This window comes from Miscanthus floridulus, chromosome 14 (assembly GCF_019320115.1).
Source record: "Miscanthus floridulus cultivar M001 chromosome 14, ASM1932011v1, whole genome shotgun sequence".
NCBI lineage: Eukaryota > Viridiplantae > Streptophyta > Magnoliopsida > Poales > Poaceae > Miscanthus > Miscanthus floridulus.
The window spans coordinates 32,539,291-32,558,545 of record NC_089593.1 but is presented as its reverse complement, the minus strand read 5'-3'; the positions used below and the strand labels follow the sequence as shown (position 1 = coordinate 32,558,545).

General features: G+C 43.3%; 1 protein-coding gene across 1 annotated transcript; it reads left to right on the top strand.

Moving 5' to 3' along the window:
• The first annotated feature begins 14,214 nt into the window (after positions 1-14,214).
• Positions 14,215-15,530, top strand: LOC136505819 (protein ORGAN SIZE RELATED 1-like). Its single transcript, XM_066500960.1, has 2 exons — positions 14,215-14,678; positions 14,798-15,530. The coding sequence occupies exon 2, from the start codon at positions 14,862-14,864 to the stop codon at positions 15,273-15,275; it is 414 nt and encodes a 137-aa protein (XP_066357057.1). The 5' UTR covers positions 14,215-14,678; positions 14,798-14,861; the 3' UTR covers positions 15,276-15,530.
• Positions 15,531-19,255: the final 3,725 nt, after the last annotated feature.

Below are 19,255 nucleotides of genomic sequence, written 5' to 3'. Positions count from 1 at the left end.
ATCATAAACCAAAAATAAAGTGACTCCAAGGATCATGCAAGGCTTTATAAGTGGAGCTAGCTTGACAACATTTTGCATAAAAAGCCACTAGTTGAGCTATACATTTTATAATTCGGTTCCAAGTTGATTGTAGCTATTCATCTCTATATTAGCATCTAACTTATGCCAAACATGTGATGTATGATTATATAGCATAACAATAATAACCATAGCTGGTGTAACATTCCCATGTTCATCATAACCATCAAATTCCATAGTTCAATTACTACGATGTTGGTACTAGTCGAGTTTCTCACTATCCAGGAGAGACGACGATTCAAATTAGTTACAACCAGCTAGGCAGTTATTCCTAACACAAACCCACACTTCCCCTATTGAGGTCATGTTAGGTCACCTTTGGCACAACTCAGGTGCACATTTCATGGGTTCGATCAGCGCCGCACCATCAGACACACTACCAGATGCCAATTCGATCAGGACTCTAACCTGCCCTTGGCCTCACACTGGCTCCCCACACATCCTTACTACCTTCAGTGTGCTCACTCTAACAGAATGAGGCCTGGCCTGAGTTGAGCTACTCGGCTTCACGGTTGGAACGAGTTATCCAGCCAGCTAAGTGAGAGGCATGCATTCAATCACGATAGAAGCTTCAACAATGGCACAGTCCATAATCGACACAAGCAGAATCACATGAGTCAACCTACACATAGACCCTGCCCAACCTCTAGTTACATTATCCCATGATTCTTTTTTTACGATAGCAAATATAGCCAACCGTGCTCTGGTATCCATGTATATCTCGCAGGTGATAGGAAATCACCCGACTTCTACCAGTCTAAGCATGGCTAAGCATATATTCGATCCTAGACCTACACAGGGTTGAAGGTATATTTTTGGACAAGGGAGTTATATACATCAAGTGTTTCCAATCAACTCCTATAACTTAATGCATCAAACATAAAGGACGCAAGTGATATTTGTAAAAACATAGGATTCTTAGAATGCTTCGGGGCTTGCTTTTCAGAAAAGAGGTGGGCTTATGATCTAGGCACTCCGATAAATCTTCTGGAGCCTGCTCTTCACCTTCTAGAGATCCTTGTTGTGGTGCCTCCTGGTCCTCTTGGTCCACAGCCTCGAATTCCAATAGCATGATTCCTTTCGGTGATCCTATATGCATGAGCGCAAAATAAGATACAATAATGCATAGGTAGAGATATGAATGATATGGTATGACGCATAAACATAAATATCCTTAACAACAAGGTACTAAGGTGATATCAAGATTAAGTGTATTTTACTGAGTAGGTGCATATCTCTTCTCTAGTAACTAATCAAACATCCATTTAAAGCATTTTCTGGACTACAAGACAACAACCACTTGTTTTGACCTTAACGGGAGTTTTACACATTCAAATAATATGATCTTGGACTTTCTAGAAATCTTATAAAATTATCTATAACTTTCTTATAATCATCATAAGGTGATTTAATAGTTAGCCAGGTCAAACAATTCAATCATTCAGATCTGTCCAGAGAATAAGCAACTCTGGTAGCAGACTTCTAGAAGCTATAACTTTCAAACCCTTTAGCCTATAACTATGAAATTTTAGGACAATACAGATGAGTAAGTTATCTACAACTTTATTATCAACAACTTTCACATAAGAGATCATTATCATCACGAAATTATCACCACAACAGAAACTACACATGCAGCCGTCTCGTTTAATTATAGAGCAATAATTAACTAGCTGTCTATAACCAATTAATTTTGAGCATAACTACCAATACCAAAAGACCATATGCATTACATGCACTATAGAAAACATCACGGTTAAGCCCAATAACTTATTTACATGCATTTATTAAGTTCCTTATATAATAAGGTGATTTAAAGGGTAAATATTTTTAGTGCTCAATAAATTTTGAGAAAATTACAGTAGCCTACACATGACCCCAATAGTCTATTGTACAAATTTCATTTCATTTGGATAAGTATAGTCACCTCTACACAAATGACAGGTTGCATAGACTTGTTTTAGCAAAAACAGTTTAGCCTAGCGAAAAGTGTCCAACAATAGATCTCATATTTTTTCTACTTTTCTTTCAACACAAGAACACTGTGTAAAAATTTGCATGATCATAATTTATGTATATCTACCCCAATTAATTTCACCAGAAACTAGCAATTATTCTAGGTTAAATAGTAAGACCATATTTCAAGTATGCCTACTGTAGGTTTAGTATTTTTCTAGCTAGAGCATATCAACTCAAGACCAACAAAATTGGAATCACATTTTTAGCATTTCTCTAGCCAAGTTATGCATTTTATAAGATAGAAACTAATTTAAAAGCACTTATCTAACTTGATTTAATTCCCCTAGAAAAATACACCAAATAGTAGGTTTTATATTTTTATCAAATAGTACACTTCATGATGAATCCAACAAAATTTGGTTCACTAAATTTAGACATTCCTAGCTCCAGATATGAATTTTTGAAATTTGCAACAAAATCTGGAAAAATAAATAATGAAAAAATTCAAAACTCTGACTGACAGCTGGGCCCCGCGGGTCAACGGGCTCATGCGTTAGCGAGACAGAGCAGGGCATGGCGGTTCACTGGCCATAGCTCATCAACACGTGAGCTCACCGGTGGCGAGTTCAACGACGTCGTGTTCCCCATTCTCTCGTGCATCTACTGGTACGCTCAGTTGGCCCGATGGATCACCAGAGCTACCTTGCCGGTGACCATGGCAGCACGACAGAGGTGCTCGGCGGTGCACCGGCCGACTCCGGCCATGATGGGCTAGGGCGAGTTAGGGTTAGTAGCAGCGTCGAAGGGGCACGGCCGCGTGCATGGTGGCACGAGCACGACGATGGTGAGGTCACTGTTCCAACGAAATGGCGGTCGGTGATAGGTCTTCGTCATGGGATAAGTTGTTGGGGTTCACAGCAGCGCTGAAACACGTGTTAGAGGGGGATGACGGGGACTGGTTAGGGACAGCCACGGCAAGTTTGTGCTCACGGCCATGGCGGACGCGCACAGTGCGGACGAGCGTTCCTGCACCGACACGGCGGTAGCGGTTAAGCGGGTGGTGGCTCTAGCTTCTAGGACCTATGGCGAAGATAGACCAAATGAGAGGAAGGTAGGGGGAGCAGTGGAGAAGGCTGGCCATGGGTGAGCTTGGAGCTCGGCGGCATACCGTGGCCATGGCGGTGACAGCGACGCGCAATGTGGCCTCACTTGGGTTTGTCTAGTGGTGCTAGCTGCTCGGGAAAGTGGAGTAGATCACGGTGGAGCTATGTGCGAGGTGGATTGGGTGAGGATATGGCGGTGGCGGCGCTGCGCTTTGCTCTGCTCTGGAGCCACGCTCGAGCGAGATGGAGAGGGCGAGAGCAAAAGTGAGGGCGTGAGGGCATGGTGGCTGAGCGCTCGCCTTTGTCGTGTGGCAGGGCCGACTGGCGCCTGCACTGGTCAGCCACGACGTCGCGCGTGGCGCCCGATACATACCGGCCATCAAGCTGACTGACAGCGCGAGTTCAAGCACTTGGTACTCCTAATCCGTGGCGATTTAGCAAAAGCATCATTACTAAGAATTATAGAGCTATAGAAGATCTACAACTTTGCATCAATGATCTTGGTCTAATTCGAGCTGGTTTTCAAATTACAAGGCTCCAAAGTGTGTCACTTGAAACTGTAAACAGCTTTTTGACAGCAAAATTTCTGTCCTAAAAGCAGCATTTGATTACTACTTTGGAGCTATTTTTTACTATATTAGGCACTGAATTAGCTCATGACCCTTAAATAAAGTTTGTTACCCATGTCAAGAGCTACAACTCTTATTAAGGGTGCACTGCCATGCAAACACTCTATGCTATAGTTCAACTCTAGTCAAAGTAGTATCATGAAAATGGAAGTTTTGAGTAAACTAGGACTTAGAAGCAAAAAGTGGCCCATGTCATGAATACAAACATTGTTCCATTTAACATCCTAGACCTGTCTAAGGTGTTTCTGAGACCTCACAACCATCTCTTGCAGTGGTCACACATGATCACAAGCATATGTAGGTATATGATCAACATCACAGGTGATATAGACAAGGTGAATGAAATGAAACTTTATATGCTCATGCTCATGAATGCTTGGATGATGCTTGTGTTCACGAAATGCAAGTGCCAAATGCAATGCTTAATACTAAGGTGTTACATATAGGCTAAAGGGTTTGTGAGTTATAGCTTCTAGAAGTCTGCTAGCAGAGTTGCTTATTCTCTGAATAGATCTCAAATATTGAATTGTTTGACCTAGCTAACTATTGAATCACTTTATGATGATTATAAGAAAGTTGTAGATAATTTAATAAGCTTTCCATAAAGTCCAAGATCATATTATTTGAATTGGTAAAACTCCAGTTATGGTCAAAATAAGTGACTGCTGTTTGTAGTCTAGTAAATACCTGAGTGTTTGATTAAGTACTAGAGAAGAGATATGCACCTACTCAGTAAAAGAAAGTTAATCTGGTTATCACCCTAATTCCTTGCTATTAAGAACACTTATGATTATGCATTTTATCATATCATATCATGCATGTCATTATCTATGCATCCATGATAATCTTATTTCGTGCTCATGCATATAGGATCGCCCGAAGGAATCACCCTCTTGGAGTTCGAGGCCGAAGAGGAGGAGAATCAGGAGGCACCACCACAGGTAGCTCCTAAAAGTGAGGAGCAGGTTCTAGAAGAACTACTGGAGTGCCCTGATCATAGGCCTACATCTTTTTAGAAAGGCAAGCCCCGGAGCATTCTAAGCCTCCTATGGTTTATAAAATATCACTTGAATCCTTTATGTTTGATGCATTAGGTTATAAGAGTTGATTGGAAACACTTGATGCATATAACTTCCTTGTCCAGAAATATACCTTGAACCCTGTGTAGGTCTAGGATCGAATATATGCTTAGCCATGCTTAGATTAGTAGAAGTCGGGTGATTTCCTGTCACCTGCGAGATATAGGTGGATACCGGAGCACGGTTGGCTATATTTGCTATCGTGGAAAAAAAACCATAGGATAATATAACTAGAGGCCAGGCGGAGTCTATGTGTAGGTTAACTCATGTGATTCTGTCTGTGCCGATTAAGGACTGTACTGTTGCTGGCACTTCTGCCGAGATTGAACGCATGCCTCTCACTTAGTAGGCCGGATAACTCGTTCTGATCACGAAACCGAGTATCTCAACTCAGGTTAGGCCTCGCTCTGTTAGAGTGCGCACACTGAAGGTAGTAAGGATATGCGGGGAGCCAGTGTGAGGCCAAGGGTAGGTTAGAGTCCTGATCGACCTGGCATTCGGTAGTATCCCCGAGGGTGTGGCGCTGACCGAACCCGCGAAATGTGTACCTGAGTTGTACCAAAGGTGACCTAAGACTACCTTAGCACAGGTATGTCTGGGTTTATGTTAGGAATAACTGCCCAGCTGGTTGCAACCGATTCGAATCGCTGTCTCTCCCGGAGAGTGCGAAACTCGACTAGCTCTAGCATCGTAGTAATTGAATTCTGGAATTTGATGGTTATGATGAACATGGGAATGTTACACCGGCTATGGTTATTATTGTTCTGCTACGTAATCATACTCACATGTTTGGCACAGATTAGATGCTAATCTAGAGACGAATAGCTATAATTAACTTGGAATCGAATTATAAAATATATAGTTCAATTAGTGGCTTTTATGCAAAATGTTGTCAAGCCAGCTCCACTTATAAAGCCTTGCATAATCTTTGGAGTCACTTAATTTTTTGTTTTTGACGGGTAAGTTTAGCTGAGTACCTTCTTGTATTCAGGGTTTATTTCCCACTTATTGCAGATGGTACGGTATATCATGGGTATTGTAAGACTTGCTTCTCTCCCGTCGTGGACGAGGAGTAAGACCATGGGTAAGGCTCTTCTAAGTTATCTGATCTCCCATGCTTTTGTTGTAATGGATCACGAACTGGCAAGTATTTGAACAAGTGTGTGTAATATTAGTTTTAAAACTATATTTGCTTCCGCTACTGTATTTGAATTTGGCATTGTAAAAACTCTTTTCGTACTCTGATGTATGTTGAACTATGGTGAACTTATGTAATATGTGGCTTGTATGTTGAATTATATACGATCTTGGTTGTGTGTTGAATTATTCGAGATCTTTCGTGGTACTCGACGGACTACCGGGTTTATATGGGCTCAAGTAAGATAGTGCGATTGCTGCGGTTGTTGCTATTGTACTTATGCTCTTGTAAATTGGTCGGTTTTGCCACACCGCGGGCAAACGGTGAACACGGAGTTTCGTCCTGATTCTAGCTTTTTGCTTGCGTCAGATTTATGCTTCTGCATCCAACGATCGAAGAGAACATGAGAGAATGTTAACAGAGTGATACTCTGTCTTGTGCTTGAATGAACAGAAGTGGGCACGGAAGCCACAACATTTACCTAGTTCGTTTGATCATATCAGCTATATTTATTCTCTATAATACAATGTTTTTCTCTCATAACAAAACAATATTAGCCAACTTATAAACCACAGAAAAGATCAAACAAACGGGGTGAAAATTCTTAGAAGTGGCTTTGTATCGATCTGACTGTACGGTTTTGACCTCCATCTAGATACAGGCAATCTTGCAGGCTGGCTTTTAGATACAGGGAATCTAGCAAGCCATTGACGAGCTTTAATTTACTATACAAGCACAGGTCATTAAAGTAATACCAGACGTACGGTATCACGGACACCGAGCATATACAGATCATGGTTCTGAAGGCCAACGACTAAAATACTAAAATAGGATACAAAAATTCTCGCATGTAAAGACAAACCTTGCATATGAAATTTGTTCAGGGTGGGTTGGGTGCATAGGTTGTCCCCCCACAGACGGCTAGCTTCGACGTCAAATGATTGGTAGCCGAAGAAAAGGAATGGGGTGGATGCTAGGAACGACCTTTGCTTCTGCTGGAAGAATGATACGTACATAAGGTGTTCAATGAAGCGTCCATGCATTCATTAATCAAGAATCAGCTCAAAACTTCAAGATGAAGAATAGCAAACCATATGATCATAAAAACTCTCTCCGTCCATAAAAAGAATACAATTCTAGCACGCAGCAATCGCAAACCATATGCTCACTAATAACTATAAATAAAAATAGCAATATTTATTATATCAAATAAGTATCAGGAGATATATTTTCGTACTATATCTATTTGGCATCAATTTTTTTTATCTATATATTTGATTAAACTTTAGACATGTTGACCAATATGCCGCTAGAATTATGTTCTTTCTTTAGATAGTTGCAGTATATCTATTTGGCATCAATTTTTTTTATCTATATATTTGATTAAACTTTAGACATGTTGACCAATATGCCGCTAGAATTATGTTCTTTCTTTAGACAGTTGCACTAGACGGTAATTCAATTTTTAGAAGTGGCTTTCGAAACTCTCACCACCGATTGTAGAAACGAGATATTTTTAGAGATGGTTTTATAATTGCCCTTAGTTGATTTTCAGAATTTTTTAAAAAAAATCATAAAAGAATAGGAAAAAGTATTTCTATAGCAAACAACCAACCACAAGCCACACACATTCACAAGGTTTTAATTTATTTGTTTTTTAATTCTTGCATGTGCCTCCGCGAGGATTTGAACTCGTGGCCTCTTGCAATGTGCACAAGACTCCTACAATAACACCAGTCACTTGTGGGTGACCAAGTATAAAATGTTCAACTACAAATTTTGTATTGAATATTTTTGCTCCCAATCAACGATCTCAAAAGAAAATACGTTCAACTACAAATTTTTACTCTTGTCGAGCACTATAACTTTGGTTAGGGTATGTCTCCATTCATTGCTGTTTGCGAAATTTGAGAATTTGAATTGCAAAAATGTAAGAACTTAATATGTATATTTTGGCCCTAAATGATCTCAAATAAAAAAGTCATCAACTACAAAGTTTTAGATCTCGTCCAATTCTATATTTTTGAATCAATATTTATATTCATCAAACTTCATTTGAAAAATATGAATTTATTTATTCTGTAGCTATTTTCAAGGGTAGTGCCCCTGAAAATTGATTCCTATGGACAGTAAACTAAGTCAGCGCCCCTGAAAATGTGAATGATTGACATAAGAAACCATCTATGAGGATTGTTTTGTAAGCTATAATAATGCTACACAACATTTATAAAATTGTTGAATAATAAGTTAACCCGTCTGAAAAAAGTAGGAGGCGATTGTAAAAGTTACTTATATGTCTAACAGTATACTAGAATCACAAAATCATAGATTCTACTAAATAGAATGGCAAAATCAACTCGGTTAATTAAAATCGTAAAGCTATAAAATCGTGTAATATAATCATGATTTTGACAGCTATCAATATTACTATCAACAAGATAAGTCTCTTACAAGCATCAGATTGCTTTGTTTTAAAATAAAGGCAATCATTGGCTCTAAATTTGTTAGTGTCTAACATCTCCAACTTTTATAAAGCTGAAATACTTATTGCTCTCAATTAGCCTTGCTAGCATAGCGCTCTAGGTCATCTACTAACCCTTAATTGTCACGTAATTTGTGTAGACTGTACTAATCATGTATACTCTGTCCTAAATATAAGAGATGTATATCTGAAGTCAAATTATTCTTTGTTTAATCAAATTTATAGAGAAGGGTATTAATAACGTCTACCACATCAAAGAATTAAATTATAAAATTCCCTTTCTAATTTGGTGTCATTAATCTTTTCCATAAACTCAATCAAACTTAATATAGTTTGACTAGGACAATTCAAAATCTCTTATATTTGGGATTAAGGGAGTATATCATCTACTCTCATCCTCCTCGCATCTGGCAATACATCATTTTTCAAACTCTCGCTCCTTGAAGGAACTGTAGCGATCTATGTCCTTGAAGGAAACCCGGCCTATTCATGTGGAGCACACGAATCCATCCTAGCTAGAGGCCAGAGGAGAATTATAGTGACTCAAAGAGCCTCTTTATATCCTTCCTAATTGATAGGGGATGTGTGGTAGTGATACGTGGGCTCCATATGTCATATTTATGTAATTATGTTAATGATGAATTAACTTGTCATGTGGGCTATCGGTAAGTCTGCGCCCATCTCGACAACCCGAATCAAATTCATGTATCTAAAAAATGCAATTTGAGAGTTTAGTGACTTAATTAACACCTCCGGTCAAGTTCGAGGATCGCTGATGAATTTTACTCCTCGACTAAATTAACTCTTCATTACATGAAGGTAGTGTATCTTTTCAACAAGGTTAATGCATATATGCGATCTTGATCAGATAGCACGGACTGAAGACATGCATACACACATGATCAAAGCAATCGCATCGGACTTAGCTTGTCTGCTCAAACAAAATGGTAGTAATACACCAAGTACACTGAACCGAAACATAGATTAGACCTGAGAATCCAACAGGAAAAAATCGATGAACTTAGGCTGATCTTGGAAAAGCATGCATGGTTGCTTTGTGTCTCTGCAGAGCTAGCTAACTTTGATGTCCTCTCTTTGATTCGGAAGCCTGTAAGTCACAAGTTTCTGAAATTTAAATTTGAAGTTTGATTAGTTATGATGAAGCAATGTTTACTAAAGTAGTCATATATAAATGGAATCTCAAAACCACAGTAACATACGTGATGTGGTTTCCGCGACTTTTCCATGACGATTTTGTGTGTAACTTGTGGGAAAATATAATGATCTTTGCATGCGGGTGCAGACACGTGAACCGCGAGACTGGACGGTGGCGAGCTGGCAGGAAGGTGCAGTGTTATGCGGCATGCATGCGCCCACAGTTGTAGCAGGTCGGTCAGCGTACTCAATTCAACCTCTGAACCCCGCTGGCGGCGGCCGGGATGGCTGGATGCATGCTCTGCTGCAGGATGCTCCTTCCTGCAGCCATAAAGGCTTCTCTGATTCGTGTGCACGACACGCACAAGGACGACGACGCCTGTGTCACGATCCAGCAGGTGCATGCACATGCATTTACGTGCCTGTGCCAACAAGCACCAATGCCTTTTTCTCGTTTTACTCCGGTCCGTAAGCTCATAATCTTCAGATATCCTGATCCGCCGCCGCGCACTCAACGCAAAACTCATGTCAAACAAAGCACATGAGCCACACGCCACTTTTGCATGCCACGAGTTCAATGTACAGTTGTTAAACGGCCCCAGTTTTTTGGAATACAATGGAAAGCCGGAGGAATCCTACGGAATTAATCAATCATGCTAGCCCATATGAACACACAACGATTAAATCAATAAATACTGAAATTAGAAATGCTACTTGAAAGAAGATGAGTCTGCATTAATCTCGGCATATATTTTTTTCTCTCTTTTTAATTTAATACAAGGCTGTTGAGAGAAGTCTTAACGCACATTTGGAATCCAAAGGTTTCATATGCTACTTGGAGAACTGGGATCGGCTGAGTAAAAATCAACACATGGATGGATACGATAGCAGAGGAAGTTAGCAGCAAAGGTGCGGTGGAGGAACCTTCAGTGAATTGGGTCCTTCAACACTTTGTCCAAAAGTGCCGTGGAAGAATATCTCCTCACTTCAACACTCAAAGCGGTGGAAAAAATTTTCAGTCATTCATGGAATTCCAGCGTGATGACCCGTCCATCTTGGTGACCCACCCCTGCTTATCTCTGGCATACCTAGCAGGAAAGGAAAATCCGGCTCGAGTTTCCCCCATTTGGTCAAGGTGAGCTAAAGCTTTTGGGTTTTCCATAAAGTCTTGTTTGGATGATCGGTAGGTGTTAAGCGAAGTAAATACCTTTGTAAAATAAAGGTTTGGAAAATTATACAAGCTAGTTCAGAGAAATATTGTTTGGATGATCGATTTGCTTATTACTTCTACACCCGCTTTAGCCTGTTACAATCGGAAAAACAAAACAGACCTTGTGGCCACACTTTTTTTTGACAGGTATCGTGCTCGTCCACATGCTTGCATCTATCCTCGCAGGGGCGGAGACAGGAACTGGAGATAGAGTTTCCACATTAGGATTTTTAGCTTGAATAGAATTAGCACTTGAACCAACGGGCTTAAAGAAACTATGAGTTGTTTTTTCCTCTTCATATCATGTAATCGAAAAGAGGATTTCACTATTTGAGATACAGATCAAGCACTACTACAGATTTAGACATCACTGCCGGCCTCATCACTGTCGGATTCGTGAGAACCGGCAGTGATGTACGCTTTCGAGCTTGAAAACAAGAAAATAACTTAGTCTAGACTAAAACCGACATTAAAAGACCACATCACTGCCGGTTGTTAATATATACCGACAGTGATGTCTGTTTACTGTCGGTTCTAAAACCGGCACTGATGCCTACTTCGGACCCGAAAATTTTATCAACTCCAGTAAACTCCGCACGCCTCCCAACTCCCAACTCCGCACGCCTCCCCACCAGAACTCCGCATGCCTCCACCACACCCGCACGCCTCCCATCTCCTCCTCCCCAGAACTCATCCACACCACACCCACACGCCTCCCGCACGCCTCCCATCTCCTACACCCACACGCCTCCCATCTCCTCCTCCCCAGAACTCATCCACACCACACCCACACGCCTCCCATCTCCTCCTCCCCAGAACTCATCCACACCACACCCGCCTCCACTCTGTCGAGGAGAGCCACGCCGGAGACGGGCTTCTTCCTCCACCTGTCCCCGAGGAGCGGCGCCAAGCCCACGCCTGCTCCCGCTCTTCCCCATCACCTCCACGGCGGCGCCGTTCGAGTGAAGATGGAGGACGCTCGGCCATCTCCGTCGGAGGTGCTCGAGCATGTGGTGCGGTCCCATGGAGGCCACGGCAGTGACGTGCGGGACGCTTGGCCATCTCCGTTGGAGGTGCTCGAGTTGAAGGGGAGGAGCGCCACCGTGGGGAGAGGGCCACCGCCGCCGCTCGCATGCGCCGCCCGCGTTGCCCACCACCGGATCCGGCTTCCCCACCACCGGATCCGTCCTCCCCGCCACCGGATCCGGCTTCCCTGCCACCGGATCCGTCCTCTCCGCCACCGGATCCGGCTTCCCCACCACCGGATCCGTCCTCCCCGCCACCGGATCCGGCTTCCCTGCCACCGGATCCGTCCTCCCCGCCACCGGATCCGGCTTCCCTGCCACCGGATCCGTCCTCCCCGCCACCGGATCCGGCTTCCCCACCGCCGGATCCGGCCTCCTCGCCCGCATCGCCTGAGGGAGAGAGGGAGGGAAGAGGGCCGTCGCGCCGGAGGGGAGGAGGGGCGCGCCCGCCGAAGGAGGAGGAGGCAGCCGCGCTCACCCGCCGGAGAAGGAGGAGGTAGCCGCACTTTGTCTCCTCGGCAATCTCCCTTTCTAGTGCTCCTGTGTCTCCGCCGGTGTAGATGAGTTTTTTTTTGTTTAACCCTGCTCCTTTGTCTGTGATGTACGAATCGATTTGTGGATGGGTTGATTTGTGATGTGTTGAACCCTTCTCCTTCGTCTGCGATGCACGAATTGATTTATGGATGAGTTTTCTGATGTGTTGAATCCGTCCTTTATCTGCGATGTATGAATTTTTTTCTTGGATGAAATGCTCGATGTAGTGGCGGCGGCAGCGAGCATGCTCCAGCCAGCATGCTTGATGGGTTGCTTTTTTTTGTTTTCTAAACCTTATCACTGCCGGGTGAAGGACCGGTAGCAGTAGCCAGCGAGCATCACTGCCGATATGCCACTGCCGGATCAAAATCCGGCAGTGAAGGAGGATTTTGAACCGGCAGTGATATCGAAAACTGGGGTAGTGAAGTGATTAGATTAAATAAATAGTATATAAACAAGTGCTATTTACAAAGAGGCTGTATTGTACTATAAAGAGAACTAAAGAAAAGGCACAAAGTGACAAAGACAAAAGCGGTAGGGGTCGCCGACGCAGATCTGTTGCCCCACCCGGCAGCACGGGTCCTCGATGCCGCGCCATTGCCTCGCATGGCGGTAGCGGACGACTCCCCCGCGCCCTTTAGGGCGAGGCACATCACGGATGCCTTGACCTCCTTGTCGTAGTCGATGAGGTACATGACCTTGCCTTCTACCATGATCTAGTCGAGTCCGCCGCCGCTTGAAAGGGAGAACTGCCCTCGAGCACTGCACGTCTGGGTCTTTGCGTTCCACCCATGGCAGCCAGTCATTGCCGTGCACCCAAGGGGAGAGGAGGAGGCGAGTGTTTGGACGAGGAGGAGACGGAGTGAGCAAGGCCGGACATTATTAATTATAGAAAAACAGAGGCGGCTCGCTATCCAGCCACCTCTACTACGGGATCTGTAGAGGTGGTTTGTAACTCTAGGCCCCCCTATAGATCCATTTATAGAAGCAGCTGGATATCGAGGCGTCTCTGAAGATATATCTACAGAGGTGGACTATTACACATGGCACTATAGAGGTGGCTCAATCAAGAGCCGCCTCTATATATATATAGTAAAAGTAGCCAGGTTCCCAAAAATCGTTTTTATATGGAGTAGTAGTGACTTCAAAACAATTGAGAGGGTTTTGGCTAGGGAGGAACATGTGTGGTGACAACAATTGCACATACAATAACACCAAGTTAATGTACTATAGAGATGGTACCGAAGTGTATGAATCCAAACGACCTAGCTCTAATCTAATATCAGGAAACTTTATTCTCAGCATACCGAATAACTAATTTCTTCGATAGTTCTCCCTCAGGTTCGATTTGTTACCATGCAGATTATAGCTGAGCGTTTGTAATTCACTGTATCTCAGCAAACAAAGAAATAAGCAAAGACTAGTATTGAACTAGTGCCAAATTATATTAGTATATTCACAAGTTTTCCTCCATTTAGCAAAGACAAATCGACCTAGGCCCAAATAATCAATGATAGGACATGTTGCTTACTCCGTAACTTGGAACAAGCGTTGTAGAGCCGTAGAGGTGACGACCAAAAATTCGTATGCATTGCCCTGTGCCAAGTCTAAACGAAAAACCGATGTGGCTTACAAGTCGGAAAGGCCCTGGACCCACCATGGCCTCCACTTGGTCCTCGATGCAGCGCACCTGTTCTCTGCAGCGCCCTCCCCCCCCCCCCCCCCCCCCCCCCCCCCCCCCCACCCACCCCACACACACACACACACACACACACCCACCCACCCACCCACCCACACACACTCCCACAGTTCCACTCCCAGCTTTTCAAAACCGCCGTCCTCCAGTCCACAGATAAAATGGCGGCCTCCCCACCACGCTGGCTCCCCCTCCCGGCTCCCCTTCCGATTCCCGCGCCCGCCCCCACGCCGCCGAAAGCGGGGATACCGCCCGCCGTCTCCACAAGCGCATCTGCGCCGCGCGCCTCGGCTACCGTACCGTCGAGCGGCAGGTCGCCACTGCGCTTTTTGGCGTGCGTTGGTTCTTCTTGCGCAACTCTGCTGCTGGTTTCCAGCTCTGTTTTCCTTTCTTTCTCCTGTCCTTGTCAAATCTATCCTCCTGGCTGGGTAGCTTTTGGAAATTCCGGCGGGCTGCCGTTCTCGGCTTGTGTTCTTGGTCATCCCGGGTGGTATTAATCTGGAGATCCACCAGTCGCTTGGGACGAGATCAAGAAAGGGAAGAAAGAAACAGCGCGGCAAGCCGGCATCGCGAAAAGCTTAAGATCAGAGGTACCTACCTTTTCTTCAAGTGTAATGTTGTAATCTAGATGTGTCTGTCTGTTCATCGTACATCCTGATTATGTCAAGCCGTTCTTGATTTCGTTCTTGTCTTTTTGAATGGCGAGTAGATTACTGAGATTTCCATCGGTCGTACGTCAGAGCAACCTCACTTCGCTCCCTCCTGCGCGTTAGATGCTGGTTGCCGCGTCGCTCATGGCAATGGAGTTGGACACGGACCAGATCTCCAGGTGGGAGCAGCAGCAGCAGCACCCGAGGCGGCAGCAGAGCAGGAGGCAGGCCGCCGCCGTGGGCGTCTGCAGACAGAGCGCCGCGGCGGCGGGCAAGGGGCAGCAGCAGCGCCAGAACGCGCCGCCGCCGCCGTCGCCCAAGCCTCCGCCGGCGGCGGCGGGCAGGCTCAGCGCGGAGGCGTTCCTGGTGCTGGCGTGCGTCGCCGTGTCGCTCGTCGTCCTGCCGCTCGTCCTGCCGCCGCTGCCGCCCCCGCCGCCGCCGCTGCTGCTGGTGCCCGTCTGCTTGCTCCTGCTCCTCGCCGCGCTCGCCACCTTCGTGCCGTCGGATGTCAGGACCATGGCGTCCTCCTACTTGTAACTAGCTCCTACTAGTAGTTTTGTCAGTGAGTTTGCATAAATTCTTTCTTTTTGTATATGGCATAAAATGAGTGTAATGATGAAATAGAAATCTTGTTCTTTTGTTTGTTTATTTTTTTCCTGAAACAGAGATTCATCATTAGATCGAACAAATTACTAGTATACGTGCTTTCTGTATTTGATTGAACTCATCTAGGCCGTGTTTGTTGTAAAGCCTACAAGGAGGCTAATCAGCGGTAAATGGAGTATAATTGTGGTTTTCTGCCGACTTGATCAATGGATTATATGTTGACTCAAATAACTGACATTAATTAGCTAGTCTAGACAAGCATTTACGTGATTACATAATGCAATATGAAGCCAAGTTATATTACTCTCTCCTGCATGTTATGTGATGCATATCTCCGTTTACTAATTTATTCAAGAATATGTTCTTTTTTTTTAAAAAAAATGAGATTTTGCAAGCATGTCAAGTACAAAGTCCTATGACGTGAATAACTTAGATGCTTTTAAACCCAATATTTTGAAAGTTTAATTAATATTTGTCTTAAATGACATTTACGACTGTGCTACTACTATCAGTTTGGTAGGGCACTCACAATACAAAAACTATCATAGTTTCTATATGCATTAATTATCTTGTCACCTAAGTATTTTGCTGATGTGGCTAGCGATTTATTGAGGAGAGAGAGGATGAAATGGTTTCTTAATAAGAAATCATATCTACACGAGAATTAAGACATGATAAGTAGATGAAGGAGAGAGAAGATGTGTGATTGAACAAAAGATTATTCTATAGAAACTATCAATTAGGAACATAGTTTCTATACGTAGTGTCTACACTATACATAGTTTTTAGCATTGGGAGTGCCTTTAGCGAGACTCTATACATGTTTCAGGTTCTATGCCTTTACTCTAAGTTAGTAAGTGCAATACTAGTTAGATACATACAGTACTAGTCAGTACTCCCTCGTATAATTACGATATTAAATGAATAGTATTAATATTTATGTCTCTAATTAAATTACTATTAGGGGCTATTTAGATCCTTTATTTTAGAGTAATTGAATTCTACTTAATATATTAGTCTATTTGGCTTAGAATTTGATATTCCATAACTTTCTTAAACTCATAAATAAGCCTATCTTAAATTCATATAGTGAGAGATAGAAATAGATTAGATCCTTCTGCTATAATTCTAGTCTCTAACTTATAGCATACTCTTCGACTTACTTTCCTATAATAGAAATACAACATATAAGTTATATATAACTATATTAGCTCAATTAATATATGTTTAAACTATAATTATTAGAATGAATTCAATTGAGGGATCTAAACGGACCCTTATGAATATATATTCCATAAGTAATTTAGTAATATTTATTTGGCTGTATTATAATTTTTTATATTCTTGTATAACTTTCTCAAAAGGTGAGAATTACCTTCTCCCGTAAACTCGACACGCGGGAGACAAACGTCCATTCGCAAAAGGCGTCAGAGTGAGAGCCCCATCAGGTAGGCTGATAGCCAGAGATGCTCAATTAATTGGATCATTTTTTGAGATCGTGGATATCGTCACGACACGTTGGCGTTACCATCCTACGTACCAGACTGTTAATTTGATTCGGACTTTTGCCTTTGCGGGTGTAGTTTTCCTACCAGACTCGTTACCAACTGCACGAGAGTAGTTTTCCTCGTAAACAATCTCATTTTGTCTTTTGAAGCAATTTAAAACTCAAATATTTGCATTTTTCAAATTAGGAGATTAGGCACCTATATTTATAGCAAAGGCCTTTCCTAGGCCGCACGTGATTTCAACGCATAGCACCACGCACTCTCTCGTCTTACTCCCTCTTCCTTCATTTTTATGGCCTCCCTCTTCTCGAGAGACGATCTAATTATTTAACTTCTAGATGCGTTGACAAATCAACATAAAATCTGATAGTAACATGAAAGCACCAATACAGCAGGCTATATGCAAATTTTTTAATCCAGCATGTGTACTCCCTCAATTTCACTAAACTTGTGTGTGGCCGGCACACCAGGACCCAAGGTCTCCTCCGACAAATAAAGTGGATCCACCGTCCTGAGCCTCCTCCAACGAGTTAAGGAGATGGCGATCCGCCGACTCCAAGCCACAGGTTAGTGGTAAGGGTTTTGAGGCTAGAGATTTATGTATTCTCGGGTTATAAAGAAAAGTTTGGGGAGGCTGCCGAAACAACGGCCGAGACGATGGCTGGCATGCTGCCTGCGGAGAGGTGGGAGAGACTAGTTGTAGGATCTCTGGTTAGCATAGAGGAGGGGTGAATAGGCCTATTAAAACAAAACTTGAGCAAACGTCAAATTCAACTGACGGTACTACCGCTCTGAACCCGCGACACTGCCGGGCCACAAGAGACAAAGTGAGGAAGATAATTTAGTGATACAGTTCAAAATCTAAGGATGGAAACTTAGATCGGAGAAATTACTGAATTTCCTACAGGGTAGTAGATCACAGATCGACAACACAAAGTGGTAGCACAAGTGTAAGCAGGTAGATCGATCTTATACCCTAGAAATCACCTCAACAACAAAGTGAAATGCAATGGAAGTAAATCAAGCACAAGATAACACAAGTATTTATCCCATGGATCAGCTCACCACCAAGCCTTGCCTAAGTCCATGTTGTTGAGGTTAGCCACTAAGACTTAGGGCTTTGCAACCCTTCCTCGATCTCAAGTCAAGAGAGTTAACTCTTGAGATGAGGGGTGAGTTTACTAGCTTCAAGAGATGATTACAAACCTCCTGGGGCTGCCACACAAGTTGGCAAGCTCCACAGGCGACGCTCTGGCCGGCTTGGAGCAAGCTCCAAGAGTAATAAACACAAAACACAGGCTAAAACGCGAACTAAGTGCTCTTAGGCTTTGGGAATGAGTGGATCTGCTCTCTATTCGAGTGTTGAAGCCTTTTCTCTCAATGGTTGATGGTAAAATCACAAAGGAATATTTGGGAGCTCAAGGTCACCAATAGAGAAGAGAAAGAGTGAGCGCTTTTCTGTTCTAGTTGGTCTAAATAGCCAGAGGTGGAAGAAGAGTCGTTGGAGGGGAGTGTGAGAGGTATAAATACCCCCAACCCTCAACGGTCAGTTAAGTGGTGGCAGTGCCGCGGCTCAACTGTGGCAGTGCCTCTCTTCAGGTGCGGCACTGCCGCACTAGGCAAGATATCAAGGATGAAAACAGTGAAAGTTAGGCTGTCTTGGCTGAGCAACTGAGAATATATGTGTATAAGATTGAGCACTTGGTTGCACACTTTAGCAAGTTTATTATGTCTCCCTTTATAGTACGGTATTCCTATACTCAAATTTAAAATATAAAAGAATTTAAACCTCCTTTGAGTTTGATGTCATCACCATTTATAAATTTGGGGCTCTTCCATTTTGTATAACATCCTCAATTGTAAATTCCTTGCTTGTCATCTTGATAAATCTCATTAGTCCTCTAATTGCGTGGTCATTATCACCAAAACCCATAATTAGGGCTTGATTGCACTTTCAATCTCACCCTTTTTGTGATTGATGACCACGCAATTGGAGGAGGTGGTGGTGGAGGAAGAGGTGGAAGATTTATGGCTGCACGCATCTCCCACTGCTCCATCTGTGTCTCATATGCTCTCTCAGCTACATAGGTGCATTTGCCAAAAATGGCCTTGATACATTGCACCATCTTATTCTTCTTCTTCTTCATCATCTTCTTCTTTTCCACTACGAGAATATTCAGGCACATCAGAGGGAGAGGCAATGGTCTCACTGGCCTTGGCATGTCTTGCCTTCTCAATCTTGTATTGCTCATGCAATCCATTCTTGACAAATTGGTACCCAGTTACTCTCTCAATCACAAACATCAAGTAAGGAGCATAGGACAGCCCCTTCCTTGCATCATCCATCACCACTTGAATTTCTTGTCACATAAAGCGAGGAACATTGAACTTGCCACCACCTAG